Here is a 16,819-nt window from a genome sequence, read left to right on the forward strand (position 1 = left end):
CCCCATCACTCCTCTGATTGCTCCTCTTGGTAAATACTTGTTGAAATAGCACTGTATGGATCCAGTACCATCTGTGCACAACGCACTATAGACACCAACAGAAAAAAGCACAGCAGAAAGAAGAAGAATAGGGCAAAACCCAAGTCCACATCTATGTCCATTCTGGCTGCAGGAAGATTCGGAGGGTTAGTGTCAGAAATACCTCAGGCCCAACGAGATTTTCTTTTGCCGCTTCTCGTCTTTGTCGTATTAGTTTAACTTTGCCCTTTTTTTATCTTCACATAGCAGTGTTTGTCCAAACCCTGACAACCTATACCAAAAACATAACAGCACAAGTATTTCCTTTAGTTGGTAGTACGGCTACGGCAACACTGCCAGACTTGTTCTAGTAATCCTTTTCAATCTTTCAACAGAAAACCGGCTGGTTTAAACTCTAGGATCCCCACGTGTTGTTCAGGAAATGCAGTGTAAATGAGGGCCATTTCAACAACCTGTTGCCTCCTGCGTGTTGTTTTCCCCTCAACATTGTCACCCTCTCTATTCCTCGGCCCGCTGTTCCCATCCCCCAGAGACGGCATGGATTGGTGATCACACTGACACATTTGGCACCCATCTTGTGCATAAATAGTTAAAAAGGAGTTTGGTAACGATCAGGCTGTTCCTGAGATTAGAAACACAGGCATGCCTCTGCTTTTGGACGGTAGCTTTAACACCTTTAGCAAAGAGAGATGGTCGTTTGCTGACCCACAAATGTGTCAACAGCCCGACACCATGAATCCAACAAATTCATTAATTGTATGTCATCACACACAAATTATATTTGTAAATTTGATCAATTACCACTGGCTAGATATGTGAAAAATGCAGGTTTCTTTTCAAAGGGTAGAGAAATAAACCCTTTTCAATGCTGTTTAAAGTATACATTCAAATCCTCCAACTGCAATAAGTGACAGTGAGTTACAAGGTGCAGGTGATCGCGAGGGAAAGAGGATATGACGCGTTGGTGGCAATCCACTTAAGAGGGGTTGGAAACTGATCCTGACCAAAAAGATGCAGATTGGTTGTATTCTGATGCCTCTGCAGAGACATAAAAAGGTTAAAAGTAAAGTGACCCTATATGCAAATAGAAGGGCGGATCCAGAGAAATAGCAATGACAGGAAGAGGATGCAGGGCAACACCAGGATAACTGCCAGACCACACAAAGGTCCTCTTCTCAAAACTGAAACAACAAAAAGGTCTCACTCATTTGCATCCCAAAACTAAGTGCTGTGAAAGACTAAACCCATCTTAAACCTACTGACCGCATCCATGCCATCTGTTTCACCCCGGGCTGTAAAGGAGAACCAGGGAGGATGAGCTTAAGGAAATCAATCCGGAGTGAGATCTGCAGATCACAGCTTCTTCAGCAAGACAACAGATACCGGTGGCGGGTTTTGTTTCTTCAGAGAACACAGCAGAAGAGTAAATAAAAAAGCTGTTCTTGAAATAGCCATGACCAACATAATCAGCTGAGTGTAAAGAGAGATGCTTACCATGTATAAATGAGTTAAGCAAAATATTTTTTTTTCGACGTATTTCATTCTGCAACATGAGAAAATCTAAAAATGTCACGACCGTAATCTAATACTTCACCACATAAAATTGTACCCAGTTGATTTTGATTATAGAACAATTTAATAGAAAAACCAACACTGCGTTCCTCTTAACAGGACATATACAGATCCAGTATATTTAAATATTTGTGTTTCTATGTGTGATACAAACTTCAATTTACACCATTGTAAAAACCTGGTTAGAGAAGCCAGGGGATGAGAACAAGACGTGGTCACCAAAACCCCACTCTTTAGAAATCTAAATAAACTGTAGACATGGATTTAATGTACACATATTGGCTTACAACGTAACAATAAACTTTAAGTCTTATTAACATCAATCTCTCATCCCTTGGACTCCAATAATGGTCCACATTACATACATACTAACTTTTGATAGTTAAGATAAGGGATAGTCTTGATGTCCTTATCTTGTTTAATTAAATGGCCATTTTTGTTTAACCTCACTATTGAGTACAAAAGCCTGGGGCATAACCGTGTTACACATCTTCACTTTTATCCTAGAAAAACAAACCCTGATTAAACCATTTTTTAAATACCAATGATAAAAGAACAGATGGCTCCAAAGACCGCAGGCTGACACGATGAAACTTAAGTGAAACATGGCAACTAGATCATAACATTACTATCATAAAACAAAAACACAATGATGGCTTTAGAAGTACATAATTCCTGCTTGTTAATTATTGCTGCATTACATTATTTCCAGCCGCCCAACTTAAGTTTACAAAAGGACAATCAAACTTGGTGGAATTGAGTGTGAACACACCCACACTTGATTCAGCCAGTCAAACGTGACGTGCTTAGCAGAACCCTGGGCCACACATGGAAAAAAACAATGGTGTTGTCCTCAACTATACTGCATGTACTCACTTGAAATACATTTATGGCATTTTTTATGCTGTGTATGGAAAATTTACACATTTGCGACAATCTGCATCTATTACTACTCCCAGCCTCACTTGTAAACTAATTTAGTTAAAACCCAAACATGACTTGTTCCCTGTGGAGGGAGCAGTAGAAGAAAGCAACGAGGCGCTCTTTGGATGCAGCCGAGAGCTCCTGCACAGTACGTCTGAGGCAGTGTGGGGGGAGGAGACGACACACCGACATGCATATTTGCGTGCAAAACAAGAGAAATCCCCTAAGCTGTATATCCCCATCATTTCCTGAGAGTTTCACATGATCGATTAGGTTGGATATGCATGTGTAAGAGATCACAACAAACAACTGCTGGTTTATCAAATGGCTGACAAAAAGCTGAGAAGTATCCAAGAATCCTTTCAATGAAAGTCTTTTGTGCGTTTCTTTCAGTCCCCGTAAGTGTCGGAGGGGTAGGAAGATGCTACCATGCAGTCCATATATATTTCTCTATGCGTGTGTGAATTTGTGTGTGTATGTGATTGTCCACATAACGCTTTATATTATTCACATATATACAACATCATAGGTGGTTGGCTTTAGGCAGTGCTAGCAAAATAAATTCTACAATGGCCTTGATAATGTGATGATGTCCTCTTCTCGCCGCTCCTCTATTGTCCTTCCCTTGTTGTCCACAGGCAAGATCACTGGTCAAAAAGGACATGGTGGGCAGGAGAGTGCTACTTTATAGGGGCAGCAATGGCGTGAGTGAAGGTGCGAGAGGCGAAAAGACCAATGAGGCAACATTGTAGAACAGGAGGGGCAGTGAGAGAGGAGGGGTAGTGAGAGAGGAGGGTTGGGGGGGTATACATGGCAAGTGGATGTCTTGACTGTTTCACTCGTTGAAAGAAGGGTAGATGGGAATCTCAAAGTCGTCGTTGTTGAAGCTGGCTGGTGGGTCCAGGATAGACAGCATGTCCTTCAGCGGGGGAGACAACGTTGTTAGGATATTACAGAGAAAGATGACACGGTTGAGAGCGAGGGAGTAGCGTTAACAAAAGCTAGCCCATGGCCTGGGGCCAGGAGTGTCACCATGAGCCTGTGCGAAGAAGCCTGATGTGGGAGAGGTAACGTTTGGATTTATTCAAATAAACCATTAAACATGTCACAAAGTCTTTCTCTCCATGTTTAAACGCAGTTAATTAGAACTTGGCATAAGTGGCACTAGGAATTGTTTGGGGGTCAGTATATTTAAGACGCATTGGTCCAACTGAACCAGCTGCAAACACACTAAAATATAATTTCCAGTGACTCACAGGGAACATGTCTTGCTGGTTTCCCTGAGCTTGAGGATGCTGCTCTGTGTGATTCTGTGCATGTTGCTGGCCTTGCCACTGGGGCCATACTGCCTCCGCTGCCCGGGTGGGGAACTGGGCTGCAGACTGTGGGCCACCTGGAAGAGACAAAACAACTTACTATTGTGACGTGCTGCTCCAGCATTAAAAACAACAAAAACAACAACAAAATAGAAAGAAAAGAAACAATCTACCATAACCGTTGGTGTTGAGGCTGGGTCGAGCGTTGATATGTGAGTAGTTGGCTCCACTCATAGTTGTCGGAGCAGCACCTGTTGGCATCTGGCCAAAGGAGTTGGAGGGGCCACCTACAAATCCACCAATGGCAGCAAACGGAGGCGACATCGTCTTTGCAGCCTGGGGGGCCACCTGCTGGACCGAATAAGAACAAGCATGCTTAGTGTCCTCAAAATACCTTAATACAAGGTGTGTCCTGGACTCAGATTTAGTCTAATCTAATTTATCAGGCCAAACCCATCGTCACTTGATCAATTAATAAATCATATATATATATATATATATATTATATATATATATATTATATATATATATACACAGTGGGGCAAAAAAGTATTTAGTCAGCCACCAATTGTGGCAGTTCTCCCACTTAAAAAGACGAGAGAGGCCTGTAATTTTCATCATAGGTAAACCTCAGGTATGAGAGACAAAATGAAAAAAAAAATCCAGAAAATCACATTGTCTGATTTTTTAAGAATTTATTTGCCAATTATGGTGGAAAATAAGTATTTGGTCACCTACAAACCAGCAAGATTTCTGGCTGTCACAGACCTGTAACTTCTTCTTTAAGAGGCTCCTCTGTCCTCCACTTGTTACCTGTATTAATGGAACCTGTTTGAACTCCTTATCAGTATAAAAGACACCTGTCCACAACCTCAAACAGTCACACTCCAAACTCCACTATGACCAAGACCAAAGAGCTGTCAAAGGACACCAGAAACACAATAGTAGACCTGCACCAGGCTGGGAAGTCTGAATCTGCAATAGGTAAGCAGCTTGGTGTGAAGAAATCAACTGTGGGAGCAATTATTAGGAAATGGAATACATACTAGACCACTGATAATCTCCCTCGATCTGGGGCTCCACGCAAGATCTCACCCTGTGGGGTGAAAATGATCACAAGAACGGTGAACAAAAATCCCAGAACCACACGGGGGGACCTAGTGAATGACCTCCAGAGAGCTGGGACCAAAGTAACAAAGGCTACCATCACTAACACACTACGCCGCCAGGGACTCAAATCCTGCAGTGCCAGACGTGTCCCCCTGCTAAAGCCAGTGCATGTCCGGGCCCGTTTGAAGTTTGCTAGAGAGCATTTGGATGATCCAGAACAGGATATGTCATATGGTCAGATGAAACCAAAATATAACTTTTTGGTAAAAACTCAACTCGTCGTGTTTGGAGGAGAAAGAATGCTGAGTTGCATCCAAAGAACACCATACCTACAGTGAAGCATGGGGGTGGAAACATCATGCTTTGGGGTTGTTTTTCTGCCAAGGGACCAGGACGTCTGATCCGTATGACGGAAAGAATGAATGGGGCCATGTATCGTGAGATTTTGAGTGAAAACCTCCTTCCATCAGCAAGGGCACTGAAGATGAAACGTGGCTGGGTCTTTCAGCATGACAATGACCCCAAACACACCGCCCGGGCAACGAAGGAGTGGCTTCGTAAGAAGCATTTCAAGGTCCTGGAGTGGCCTAGCCAGTCTCCAGATCTCAACCCCATAGAAAATCTTTGGAGGGAGTTGAAAGTCTGTGTGGCCCAAAAACATCACTGCTCTAGAGGAGATCTGCATGGAGGAATGGGCCAAAATACCAGCAGCAGTGTGTGAAAATCTTGTAAAGACTTACAGAAAACGTTTGACCTCTGTCATTGCCAACAAAGGGCATGTAACAAAGTATTGAGATGACCTTTTGTTATTGACCAAATACTTATTTTCCACCATAATTTGCAAATAAATTCTTTAAAAATCAGACAGTGATTTTCTAGATTTTTTTTTTCCATTTTGTCTCTCATAGCTGAGGTATACCTATGGTGAAAATTACAGGCCTCTCTCATCTTTTTAAATGGGAGAACTTGCACAATTGGAGGCTGACTAAATACTTTTTTGCCCCACTGTGTGTGTGTGTGTGTATGTGTGTGTGTATGTGTATGTGTATGTGTATGTGTATGTGTATGTGTATATATATATATATATATATATATATATATATATATATATATATATATATATATATATACACATATATATATATATATATATATATATATATATATATACACACACACACAGGTCAGGGATTTCTAATTTTGTCACTTTTTGTGTCGTTTAAATGCTTGAAAATAATGATTTGGCTTCTGGGTGTCCTACAGCTATGTTTAGGCGGCATCTGTATTACATTTTGAAAGAAAATATATAGGCTTCTATGAGCCTTCACAGGCTCATATAATATACTGTGCGAACGTAACGGTTCTGAAACTGAGACCAAATCGGCAGCCGCACCGCCGACCGAAAACAGAAGTGATGCCTGTGTTTATTTCCTCGCCAAAAAGTTTGTGAACGTTCAGCTCTGCTTGCAACTCATCTAGCGTTCTTCTTGTGATGTCGGAGTGCCTTTAGATTCGATTCCGATTATGAGGTCAACAACTGATTCTAAAACTATTATCGATTTAACAAAAAAATTGTACGTACATTTCCATGCGTGATTTTCAAAAAAATATACATACATATGAGTTTGCTACTCAGCGTTTGCTAATCACTTCCTACTTTTGTGATGATCATTAAAGACATCAACAGATGAATTAACTTATCTAATATTTTATTATAGAAAAAGCTTTTGTCACAAATATGACTTTCTATGAACAATGCAATAATCTTTTTAAATGATATAAAACACAATATGGAAGCATGTCAAAATAGGATTCAGTTTTCTTTTCTTTCTAATCTTTCTTTTTTATGTCATTAAAGAAAAATCTGCACTTGAATTATAAGGAGTTTGTGAGTCTGGCTGTGAGTTTGCAAGCATGCTATGCGTAGGCTGAATCGCAATCGTGTCAAGACAAATCAGATTGGCCAATGCACACTGAAGATAAAATAAATATTTAAAATTATTATTATTATTTTTTTAATTCCGATTATTAATTTATCTGCATCGAGACGGAATCATTCTAGAGAGAATCGCGATGCATCAAAGAATCAATTATTTTTCCTACCCCTAGTTGATGGTAAAGCTCCACCTGAGCAGCAGATTGTTGAATACCTTAAATCTAAATACTCTAAAATGACATCTGATCATGACAAACCCTGCATCAATAAAGAGGATATTGAAGTGAGTGATGATCAATTTAAGTTACATGTGAATGTACCATTCACGTGGCACCATGTAATGGTATTGATAGGGAGAAGGCAGTTAATCCCGATCCCCAGAAAATAAATGGCAGAAACAATAGGCCTTAAGTTGTGGAAGCCAAGCAATGCTGTGGTATAACTCAATTAGCACTCTCATTCTCCCAATGAAACCGCCCACTGTTTCAAACACAAACCACTTTCCCGAAACGGTGACTAAATGTATTTCTATCTGAGATTCGAATCCTCGAAGATCCAAGCTCACTCCTACAAAATACATTTGGTAATGAGACTTAAATCAATATGATGATTAAGTATAAATAGGAATCCACTCAATATCCTCTATAGGGCATTGCCTAAAAAGCCAGGGATTTGATTTGCTCAGATCAGCAAGCTGGTTACAACAGAGTGTGAGGCTGTGGGATTAGGAGCTCACCTGGTTGTTGAAGGAGGGCCTGGGGACCGCCCCCGGCTCAGCCACGGGCCAGCCCACGGTCGGTCCACCCTGAAGGGGGGTGGTGGCGGCGGCTGGCGTGGTGGCAGTGGGTGCTCCGTTTTGACGGGACATCTGAGCCAGCATCTGACCTGCGGAGTGGGTCTGCTGGCCCATCTGTTGGACCATGCCCACGGGCCTGCCAAGCCAGCAACAGCAGCGAGAGAGAGCAGTGGTTGGTGTATGCGTGCAGAAACACAGGTTCAGACAGATCTCTCGACATGGCAAGAACTGTAGCTACTTGACTGACTTTCACACACACACACACACACACACACACACACACACACACACACACACACACACACACACACACACACACACACACACACACACACACACACACACACACACACACCTGTAAGCGTCACTGGGGCGGTTAGGGGTGAAGGTGTTGGCTTGAGGGTACATCTGGGCTGTGGGGGTGGAGGTGGAGGGCATGTTCTTGGACTGTTCCTGGCCTGGGTAAAGAGTCGGGTAAAGCTCTGCTTTCTCCAGGCTCTTAGTGTGGTCTAGCCCTGCGGCCGTCACAGCCTGCACTGGCATCTGTGGTTCAACACAAATATTATTTAGCTTATTCAAACTCAAAAGCATGGACCTCCGCCGGTTAAATTTGATATTTTAGACTGACAATGTCAAAAAACTCATTCTGACAAAAATCTGTAATATAAAGTATAGACAGTTTCACTCTTCGAAATATCGCAGGAAATCAGTCACAATTTTGTTGACAATGGATGTAATTTTGTCAAGTCCTTGACTTTTATAGCCTATTTGAATTGGCTTCAAACCAATCTAAGTGGTTTCCTGCCATTGTGTTCAGCAGAGCGAAATACATCTCGATAGCGCCTAAAACAAAGCACGGTAAAAACCAAATCTTTTACGTTATGAGATGGTCCCCTTGTATGAGAGCGCGTTGTATACCTGCCCAGGAGACGGTGGGGCAGGTATACAATTTCTACACAGGCGAATTACAAAGTACCCTTCTCTTAACAATAGCTTAACTAAAATGCAATCTCACAGATACGTCTCACGTTTCAAAAAGTTCCCATGGATTAATGGATCCCGCTAGCAGTTAAACAAACTTTTAACAGTTAAAAGCAGGTTATAAAATAGTTTCTGTGGATCTCCGGTGTGAATGTAATACAGATAGACTGTATAAAAATGCTGTTAAAAAATGTAAAGATATAGAAGGGCTCATACAAACGAGAATACGATGATTAAGAGGAGCGGAGAGGAGGGGCTATTTGCAGATGGCCCCAGCAACAGTGAGTGGCAGGGAGAGTGAGAGACCCAGAGAGGAGCAAGAGGGCAAATCAATGTGCTACATGTAGCTCCACATTTAAAATACAATTTTTACCCATTTTAATTACAAAAAAAGAAAAAAGTGGCAGTCAATGTTGATATTGTGGCAGCTGTCACAATATCAAACACAATAAATCAATTAATAGGAAACACTGTGTGCACAACATATCAGACACACAGAGGACTAGGGGGGTCTGACCTGTGGAAGGGTGATTTGTCCAGCCTCGTAGCCGGCCTCGCAACCTCCACCTCCTTCTAGCTCCGCCTGCTGCTGCTGCTGCAATTGCCTATAGGAGAGAAGGAGGGAGAGCGAGCAAGAGCGACAGCGAGAGACAGATGGTGGAGAAAAGAGATGGAGAGAGGGAGGGGATTTGGGGACAGTGGAGGAGAGAATGAGATACAGTATATCTATCACAACAGGTATTTTTTCAGTGTCCTCCACCAATGAGCCAGAGATCCCAAACACCTGCCAACTGACGAAAAACAAACACACAACCCACCACCTGTCACCATGGCAACCGAAGAGAAAGAAGACAGAGGCAACAACAAAGATACCTTTGGAAAAAAAGTCAGTCACCTAAACCACAGGGGCAGTGTTAAGAGTTTCCCTCCATTTCTACCTATTGCATGTTGCACAGAACAGCAGACATGCTTTTAAAAACATCAGCAGCTCTCAGGTTCTACAAGAGGAAAGACTCAGATACCACTTTTCCACCAACAGATAACACGTTCTGTTCCGCCCGCCTCATGTTGACTGTTCTAAACATTTCAAGATAAATTGGTTTCCGGATCCGAAAGTGGGTCCTCAGCTGGAACCCTAAAAATAGAAGTTTTTCCTGGAACTGAATTGCGAACCATGACCTCATCAATGGCTGCGTCATATTCTACAGGATGAAAAATACTGGTCAATTCCAGTTATATGCCTCTCTACTGATGACACATCCAACATCCACATTCAACCGTTCCGCTCAAAACTAGTGGAAACGCAGACTAGTTTGGTTCATAGCACCAAGGTCCAGGAAACCTGAACGGAACTAGAGCTAATGTGGTGGAAAAGGGCTAAGAGTGAGGCAAATGATAAACAGGCTAAAGAGATGCAGCAGTCGCCTTCAACCGAGAGCCAGCTCCTGCTCTCCAGGACAGTGGAGGAGCAGGCCGGGAGCTGGTCTGGTCTCACCTGCTGGCCACATGACCTGGGCTGAGAACCACAGGGAGGCCGTTTGGGCTGCCCTGACCCAGGGAGGGGGTCATGGAGCCCCCCGGTGACGAGAGGGGGGCGGGGGGGTCCTGACCCGAGGTTCTACTGCCCCGCAAACATGAGCAGAGCAGAGGAGAGGGCAGGGAGTGAGTGGTTAGACTAGGACCTGACCAGAGGAGACAGTGCGGTAATGGGTGGGGAGGCACTGGGGGTTAGGGGGGAATGTAAAATGCTTTGTCAATCACATTTCTTCACAACAGTGAAACTTGACTTGATACAATCAGATCATTGTCTTTGGAATTATGTTTTTCAACCGCATTGTGCAATGCTGGATGTGGAGGAAACGGCAGAAGTGACTCACTTGACATTGGCATTGGTACAGATGATGTACTCTATCTCCTCGGAGAAAGGGTTCTGGAAGGTGAAGGAGCTGGTTCTCATTAAAATCCACTCTCTGGATTTAGAGCGGAACCGGAACATCACCGACAGAACCTGTCCCTTCAGCTTCACCACCTGACGACCAAAACAATATTCAACTCCAGTCCATGATAGTGGTCTGCCATGGATCTCCCACACACCACCACAGCTGTCACCCCACAAACGCTCCCACGACCTACCTGTTGGAAGCTGTCTCTCAGCAGCCCCTGGTCTTCAGGATGGGCCAGCTCCAGAATGCTTTTCCCAAGTAACTCCTGTGAGAGGGAGCGATCACTTTTAGTGAAGGAATTGTTTTCCGTGCCCTGACTCATCTTGTCATGGAGGTCTCATGGTGAGCTGTGCAGTCTGGTAGCAGGGAACAGCCAGTAAGACTAACCTGGGGCTGGTAGCCCACGGTGGCCATACAGCGGTGGTCTACGAAGGTGAAGGTGCCCTGGCAGTTGTGGCGTGAGATGAACTCCACGGGGACACTGATGCTGTTAATGTCCAAGTCGCCCGGGCAACAGGTCACCTGACACGGAACAGGGAAGAAAACTTGAACATGCGTTTCCCTTTGAGTTTGATATTATGTATGAAAACAGAGAAAACGGGTGGGGGGTATAAAGGTTACAGTCTCCCTTTGTTCTAGGGAGTTCTCACGCAGGCATCAGACGCATTGCGCCCGTCCTACCTGTAGTCTTCCGATGGCAACGAGACAGTAACGACTACCCTGAGTGTTGTCCGCTTCTTCGTCGGTTAGAGACACTCCTAGCAGACGAGCACACATACAAATGCACACATCACATGCTGTATCCTCCCATTCATACAGATGAGTAGGATGTCATCCAGCATTACTTGCTCTTCTGTTCCTCAAATCTAAAAAGAGTGTTACCTGTAGGAGGCCAGGACTTAATATATCCGGTACAGTGGACCACTACATACTGCTGCTCTCCTTCTCCCGCTGCTCCCAAACCATTCCTGTGATGTAAAGTCAGTTCAGCTATCATAAATCAGCCAATACGACATTTTTTATATAATCAGATCTTAAAACCATCGTAAATAATGAAGGTGCCAAACCTTTCTTAAAACAACGGATATTTAGCCTCCTTGAGCTCACCTGTTCCTATTCCTCAGGAAGTTGAGTCTGTTCATGGATAAGGGTTCCACTGCACACGAGCCACACCTGGGAGCACAGGCACGCACCTCAGTAGGAGACAAAACACATAGCTCTCTGCACACACATCTCGTCCTTAGGGGGGGAACGTGTACTTGAGTAAACAGGGACCCGTCAAGCAAACCACAGACCATTACAAAAATATCTCTCGCGGGTAATGCATTATCTCGCGGTAATGCATTATTTAGGACTGCAGTTTCCTGCACGTCAGGTTTTACAATAATGCCCGCCCGCCAGGAAAGCCCCTACTTCCAGACTGAAAGAGAGTTTTTTAGCACCGAAGTGATTCTGTGCTGGTGGTGTATAAAAATAATATCCCACTTCTCATTAGCAGCTTATGCAGTTTTAAAGTCCCTTATTTTCCTTTTAACAGATATTAAAGGTCTGAAATACAGCGATGTGACGCGGGGGACTGGAGAAGTGGTTGGTACGAGTCCCTTGTATACGGCATGGTATACCTGGCCGGGCATTCAGACCGTCGGGCAGCAGCACTCATCTCTGGGTCAATATTTCAACACAATAGGCAAATTACTAAGTACCCTACCCTAGACAACAGCTTCACTAAAATGCAATCACCTGGATGCATCTCATTTTCCCCAATGGATAGAATATAAAAATGCTGTATAGAAGTGTATCCTGCTAGCTCTACAACAGTAAAAAGCAGGCTAAAAAACTGCATGGACAGTGTAGCTCCCGGGTAGGTCTAATAGATAGAAAACTGTCATGGGCACCGTAGCAGGCACAAAACAATAACAAATTGACAAACAAAACTGAGATTTGAACTCTATTATTTATCTATCCCATCTGCCCGGATGAAGCCTCTGCAAGCACACATATATCCATCAGTACACACACACACACACACACACACACACACACACACACACACACACACACACACACACACACACACACACACACACACACACACACACACACACACACACACACACACACACACACACCTCATTCTGCAGATGAAGGAGCGGCGGGCCCCCATACTCATTCTGACTGAGGACTGGGGGCTCTCTTTCTTCACCGTTCCCGTCTTCAGGTCCAGCATACGCCCTGAGAGAACCAAGACAACAGGCAGGTGGGACCACAGACAAACCACTGGTCTAATGAGTGGTCAGGACTGTGTGGAATGTTTTATGTTCGGCCACTGGAAATTAATCTGAATGGTGTGCCTATTAACGTCCATCAGTGACACTGGAAGTGGGTCAGCAGGAGTGAAAAACAAACAAATGTAATCATATATTGAATAAGTGATTTTACTACATCTCGAATATGTGGAATTTCTCTACCTGTGGTGTTCTCTGCTGTCGAGAGCTGCTCCCTGAGCTTCTCCGTGTCATCAGGGTGGAGCTGCTCGTAGAGGGAGGAGCCCAGCCAGTCAGACTGGGACTGGTTAAGGACGGGGGTCAGGGAGTCCGAGACATGAACGATGCGACCGGTTTCACAGGACACCACAAACAGGAAGCCGTCAGCCGCCTCCAAAACCAGATGCTTCAGTTCCTTCAAACAGAGGGCGGAGGAGGCATTCAGGCTTAGAAGGGGAACTCAATGGGCCAATCCTAATTCATCTCAATACAGACCACATGCTGAAAATACACGTCTATGTTATACTGCTACAATAGAAGATGGGTAATCAAGAGACAAGGACAACTGGTGACTAAACAACGAGGCTCAAACACATGCCTCATGAACCACACTATACAACATATCACAAAACAAACCACTTGGTCAAAAGGGATTCTCCCAAACCTGGTCGGTGAGGAAACATGGCTTGTATGTGCCGTCTGTGTTGGTGGTCCCGGGCCCTCTGAGAGACTTCATGTGCGACACCGCCATACGCAGGATAGTGAGCTTGTCGGGTTTGCGCGCCAAGGCGCTACAGGTGGGCACCATGTCGGACAGCTCTGTGATGTAGGCTGTCATCTTGTTACGCCTCCGCCGCTCGATCTCGCTGTGGTTCTCCCTGGGGTGAGAGAACGAGGGGGGAGAGGCGGACGGGTGACGGAGAGGAGGGGCGGAGATGGGGGGGGGGCAGTCGGGCAGGTGGACAACATGGAGTAGAGGTAAAGAGTTAATGTTTCAAATGTAAATATGCAGATGGGAAGAAGTGGGAAAGAGGGAGAGTATGATGTTGTGAAAGAAACAATGGATGCACTTAACTAATGTGTATTCAATGATATTGTATAATGATAGTGGCGAAGCAAGAGAGCCTGAACTTTTAAAGCCAGCCTGAGTGAGGAAGAGAGGAAGTGCGAAAAAGTTATCTTCAGTTTTCCTGAGAGTAGGAGAGAAGAGAAAGTGAGGTAGAGAAAAGGGGAGGGATAAAGGTGTGTTGCTCAAGAGGTAGAGATAAAACCAAAGTAAACCAAAATCCTCAACACACAGAAGGATACACTTCTTAAAACCACAAACAGTGGATAATAGGGCAACACAGGATGGGAGCTTGATAGCATCTCCTTATATGCAAAGCTGCGATCTTCATCCAAATCCCTGGTAATTAAATCTGCCCTCTAAAATACAGGCCAATACTAACCCTAACTACACTAAAAGGGGTAGAAGGCAAGCTGTGTGTTGGACTAAGGGGAGGAAAGTGCAGAGCAGCAGTTTGATAAAGGGACAGTTATGGATACAATACACAAACCTTGTATTTGTAATGGTCCTACCTGGCATATCTCTCTTTGTCATTGGAGCCCCCTGATTCGTCATCACACCTGAGATAATAAAGTGATTTAACAACAATTAGCTCGAATTACATGCTGATTATGCAACAACAATAAGCTTGACAGGCATTTCCCCATACCTGAAGAGCTTGTTTCCTTCATCATCGTCATCATCTTCATCATCGAAATCTGGCCTATATTAATTGGGGTAAATGCTCTTATTAGTGGCATGAATTTTAAATATTTGCAGAATAATGTATACACCAAACGAGTGAATTATTCTTAACGAGTAATATGAGGTTGCATAAGTACATGTGTCGCATATGTAGGTTCAAAAAAGAATATTCGATTTTGAAGATTTTTTTCGGCTTTGATTGTTGCCGCTTGTGTACCACATGCGGCAAAATAGAGAATATTCTGATAAAAATATAAAATAGACCGATCTTAAGACTTACGCTGCTCGTCTTTTATTGGCTCCTTTCGGCACAACAGCTCCAACAGTTGCTTGGGCGCCACTGGGGCCCATACCCAGATTTGAATTAGGTAAATCTAATCAAAACAAACATTGATGTGCATTAATGAAGCCATTTGTTCGACTAATGAAGCAGACTTCGAGCTTTTTCATGAAAACCCGTCAAATACAACGACTTGTTTTTAGGTATGATACTAAAGTATTTGCAGTAAGTTAGTCGAGTTTAACAACCACAACATGTTTTCAGTGGATGTCCAGCTATCACTATCAAGCTATGTACTAATTATCAAGCAATGTTTTCATGTCTGAATGCCAGGCAATGTTAGATGTTTGCTAAACTGCCAGCTGGCCAGTTTGGTATAATCTCTCCAACTTGTGCAATCCCTGGCCAGCCTGTGAAACACAGAACAGCTCTGACTGGGAACCATTATCCTCGCAACACAGCTAGCTGCGGCTGTCACGCTATCACAAGTGTCATATTTAGATACAGAATAAACGCATCTGGCAAGTTGACAGCTGCATGATCGTGGAAGATGTCCCTAAGATGAGCGTCACGTTACCTGGGTTTGGAGAAGGAATGTCCATGTTGGATAACATAAACAACCAAAACAACTTCAGCTACGGAAAATCCCAACAAAAAAACAGGGTTAGCTCGGTGCTAACTAGTTTCCTGTTAATGTTCTGCTGGCGCTCGAGCCTTTATTTTAAAAAGGACAAAATCCAACGACATGACAGATAGCCTACTTTTGACTTTGACAGCCCTGACTATTCAAATTCTGAGAAAGAGATACTATATGTTATTTACTGACACTTTCTCGATTCGCCCCGGTTTAAAGTCCCTAGCTATCCAAGATGGCGTCTGGGAGCGCAAGCCAATGCAAGCCACTACAATGTATCCAGTTCTGCTCGCACTATTGGACGGCCCACAAGTTGGATACAAATGACGTACAATGGGGCACGTCCGGATTTTCTCAACCACGCTGATATCATTGGTTGCATCCATGAAGGTTTTTAATGGTAGCCACATTAAATTATACCCAACAAATTTACAATATTCACATTTTTGTTCTACTCGGGTCATTCCGGCGGAACTAAAACTGAAACGCCTTTGTAAACAATTTAGATTGTATAGTAATGCAAACGCAAAGTAACAATAGGGAAGGAATAAATACTTAAACCAAGGTATGTCGTTTCTGGATGTTTGCTTTTATTATGAATAATACTAAGGCACCCTTTAACACCAAAACATATTTTCGGTGGGGAGTTGGCTCGTTGGTAATTTGTGATGGTTGTGGAATGGGGCAGAGTTGGACAGAACGTTAGATAACAAGAAGGGACAAAATACAAAAAGGAGGAGCAAGATAGGTCTTGTTTTTCTTCTTGAATATTTAGCAAAGACGTGAATGAAGAGTGGAGTTGATGAGGGTAAAGCCTATGCATTGCACATAAGGCACTTGGCATACAAAATAACACAACATATACCTTCTTGGTGTATTCACCAGAGTAAAACATTATGGGTAAAACATGATTACACGATCTTTCATTTAAAAATCAATTAAATGCAGAACCGTAAAACCTGTTTCATATTAAACCTTAAATCCAAGCATCAACACAGTGTGTTTCCAAGGATAGAATAGCGCTGGCTTTTAAGCAATGACCTACAGCAACCTGGACTGCATTTAAATAAAATACAGACATGGAAAGATTTCGGAAATTAATCTTGTAGACCAATCAGAACTCCTATATCTCCTCATTGGGTGGATGATTGTATAATGGCAATGATTAAAGGGTCAAGTCTCTGTCATTGGATCCAGCAAAACCAGAGACATTCAATTCAGACACATGGAACTACAAACCCTGATTATATTGCTGCAGTTGTGATTAACTCTGA

General features: G+C 43.4%; 1 protein-coding gene across 5 annotated transcripts; it reads right to left on the reverse strand.

Annotated features, from left to right (window-relative positions):
- Positions 1-1,663: 1,663 nt before the first annotated feature.
- LOC307080846 (aryl hydrocarbon receptor nuclear translocator-like) lies at positions 1,664-15,798 on the reverse strand. 5 transcript variants are annotated; one of them, XM_079743780.1, is made up of 20 exons: positions 15,489-15,798; positions 14,912-15,005; positions 14,597-14,650; positions 14,460-14,507; positions 13,546-13,759; positions 13,086-13,296; positions 12,747-12,849; positions 11,725-11,790; positions 11,500-11,585; positions 11,299-11,375; positions 11,005-11,139; positions 10,808-10,882; positions 10,552-10,703; positions 10,170-10,292; positions 9,192-9,279; positions 8,049-8,236; positions 7,634-7,829; positions 4,025-4,199; positions 3,792-3,928; positions 1,664-3,454 (listed from the first exon to the last, which is right to left on the reverse strand). In XM_079743780.1, the coding sequence occupies exons 1-20, from the start codon at positions 15,523-15,525 to the stop codon at positions 3,371-3,373; spliced, it is 2,343 nt and encodes a 780-aa protein (XP_079599906.1). In that variant the 5' UTR covers positions 15,526-15,798; the 3' UTR covers positions 1,664-3,370. The 5 variants fall into 5 exon arrangements, with proteins under 5 accessions (XP_079599906.1, XP_079599903.1, XP_079599904.1 ...); XM_079743777.1 differs by having other exon boundaries at positions 4,025-4,202; XM_079743778.1 differs by having other exon boundaries at positions 10,170-10,295.
- Positions 15,799-16,819: the final 1,021 nt, after the last annotated feature.

This window comes from Pollachius pollachius (assembly GCF_949987615.1).
Source record: "Pollachius pollachius genome assembly, chromosome: 1".
NCBI classification, from domain to species: Eukaryota; Metazoa; Chordata; class Actinopteri; order Gadiformes; family Gadidae; genus Pollachius; species Pollachius pollachius.

Coding starts and splice junctions, on each gene's coding strand:
- LOC307080846 (XM_079743776.1), bottom strand. CDS start 15,525: ATGTTATCCAACATGGACATTCCTTCTCCAAACCCAG. Junction 15,006..15,488: donor CATTCCTTCTCCAAACCCAG/GTAACGTGACGC, acceptor TGTTTTGATTAG/ATTTACCTAATTCAAATCTG. Junction 13,760..14,459: donor GACAAAGAGAGATATGCCAG/GTAGGACCATTA, acceptor CTCTCACCCCAG/GGAGAACCACAGCGAGATCG.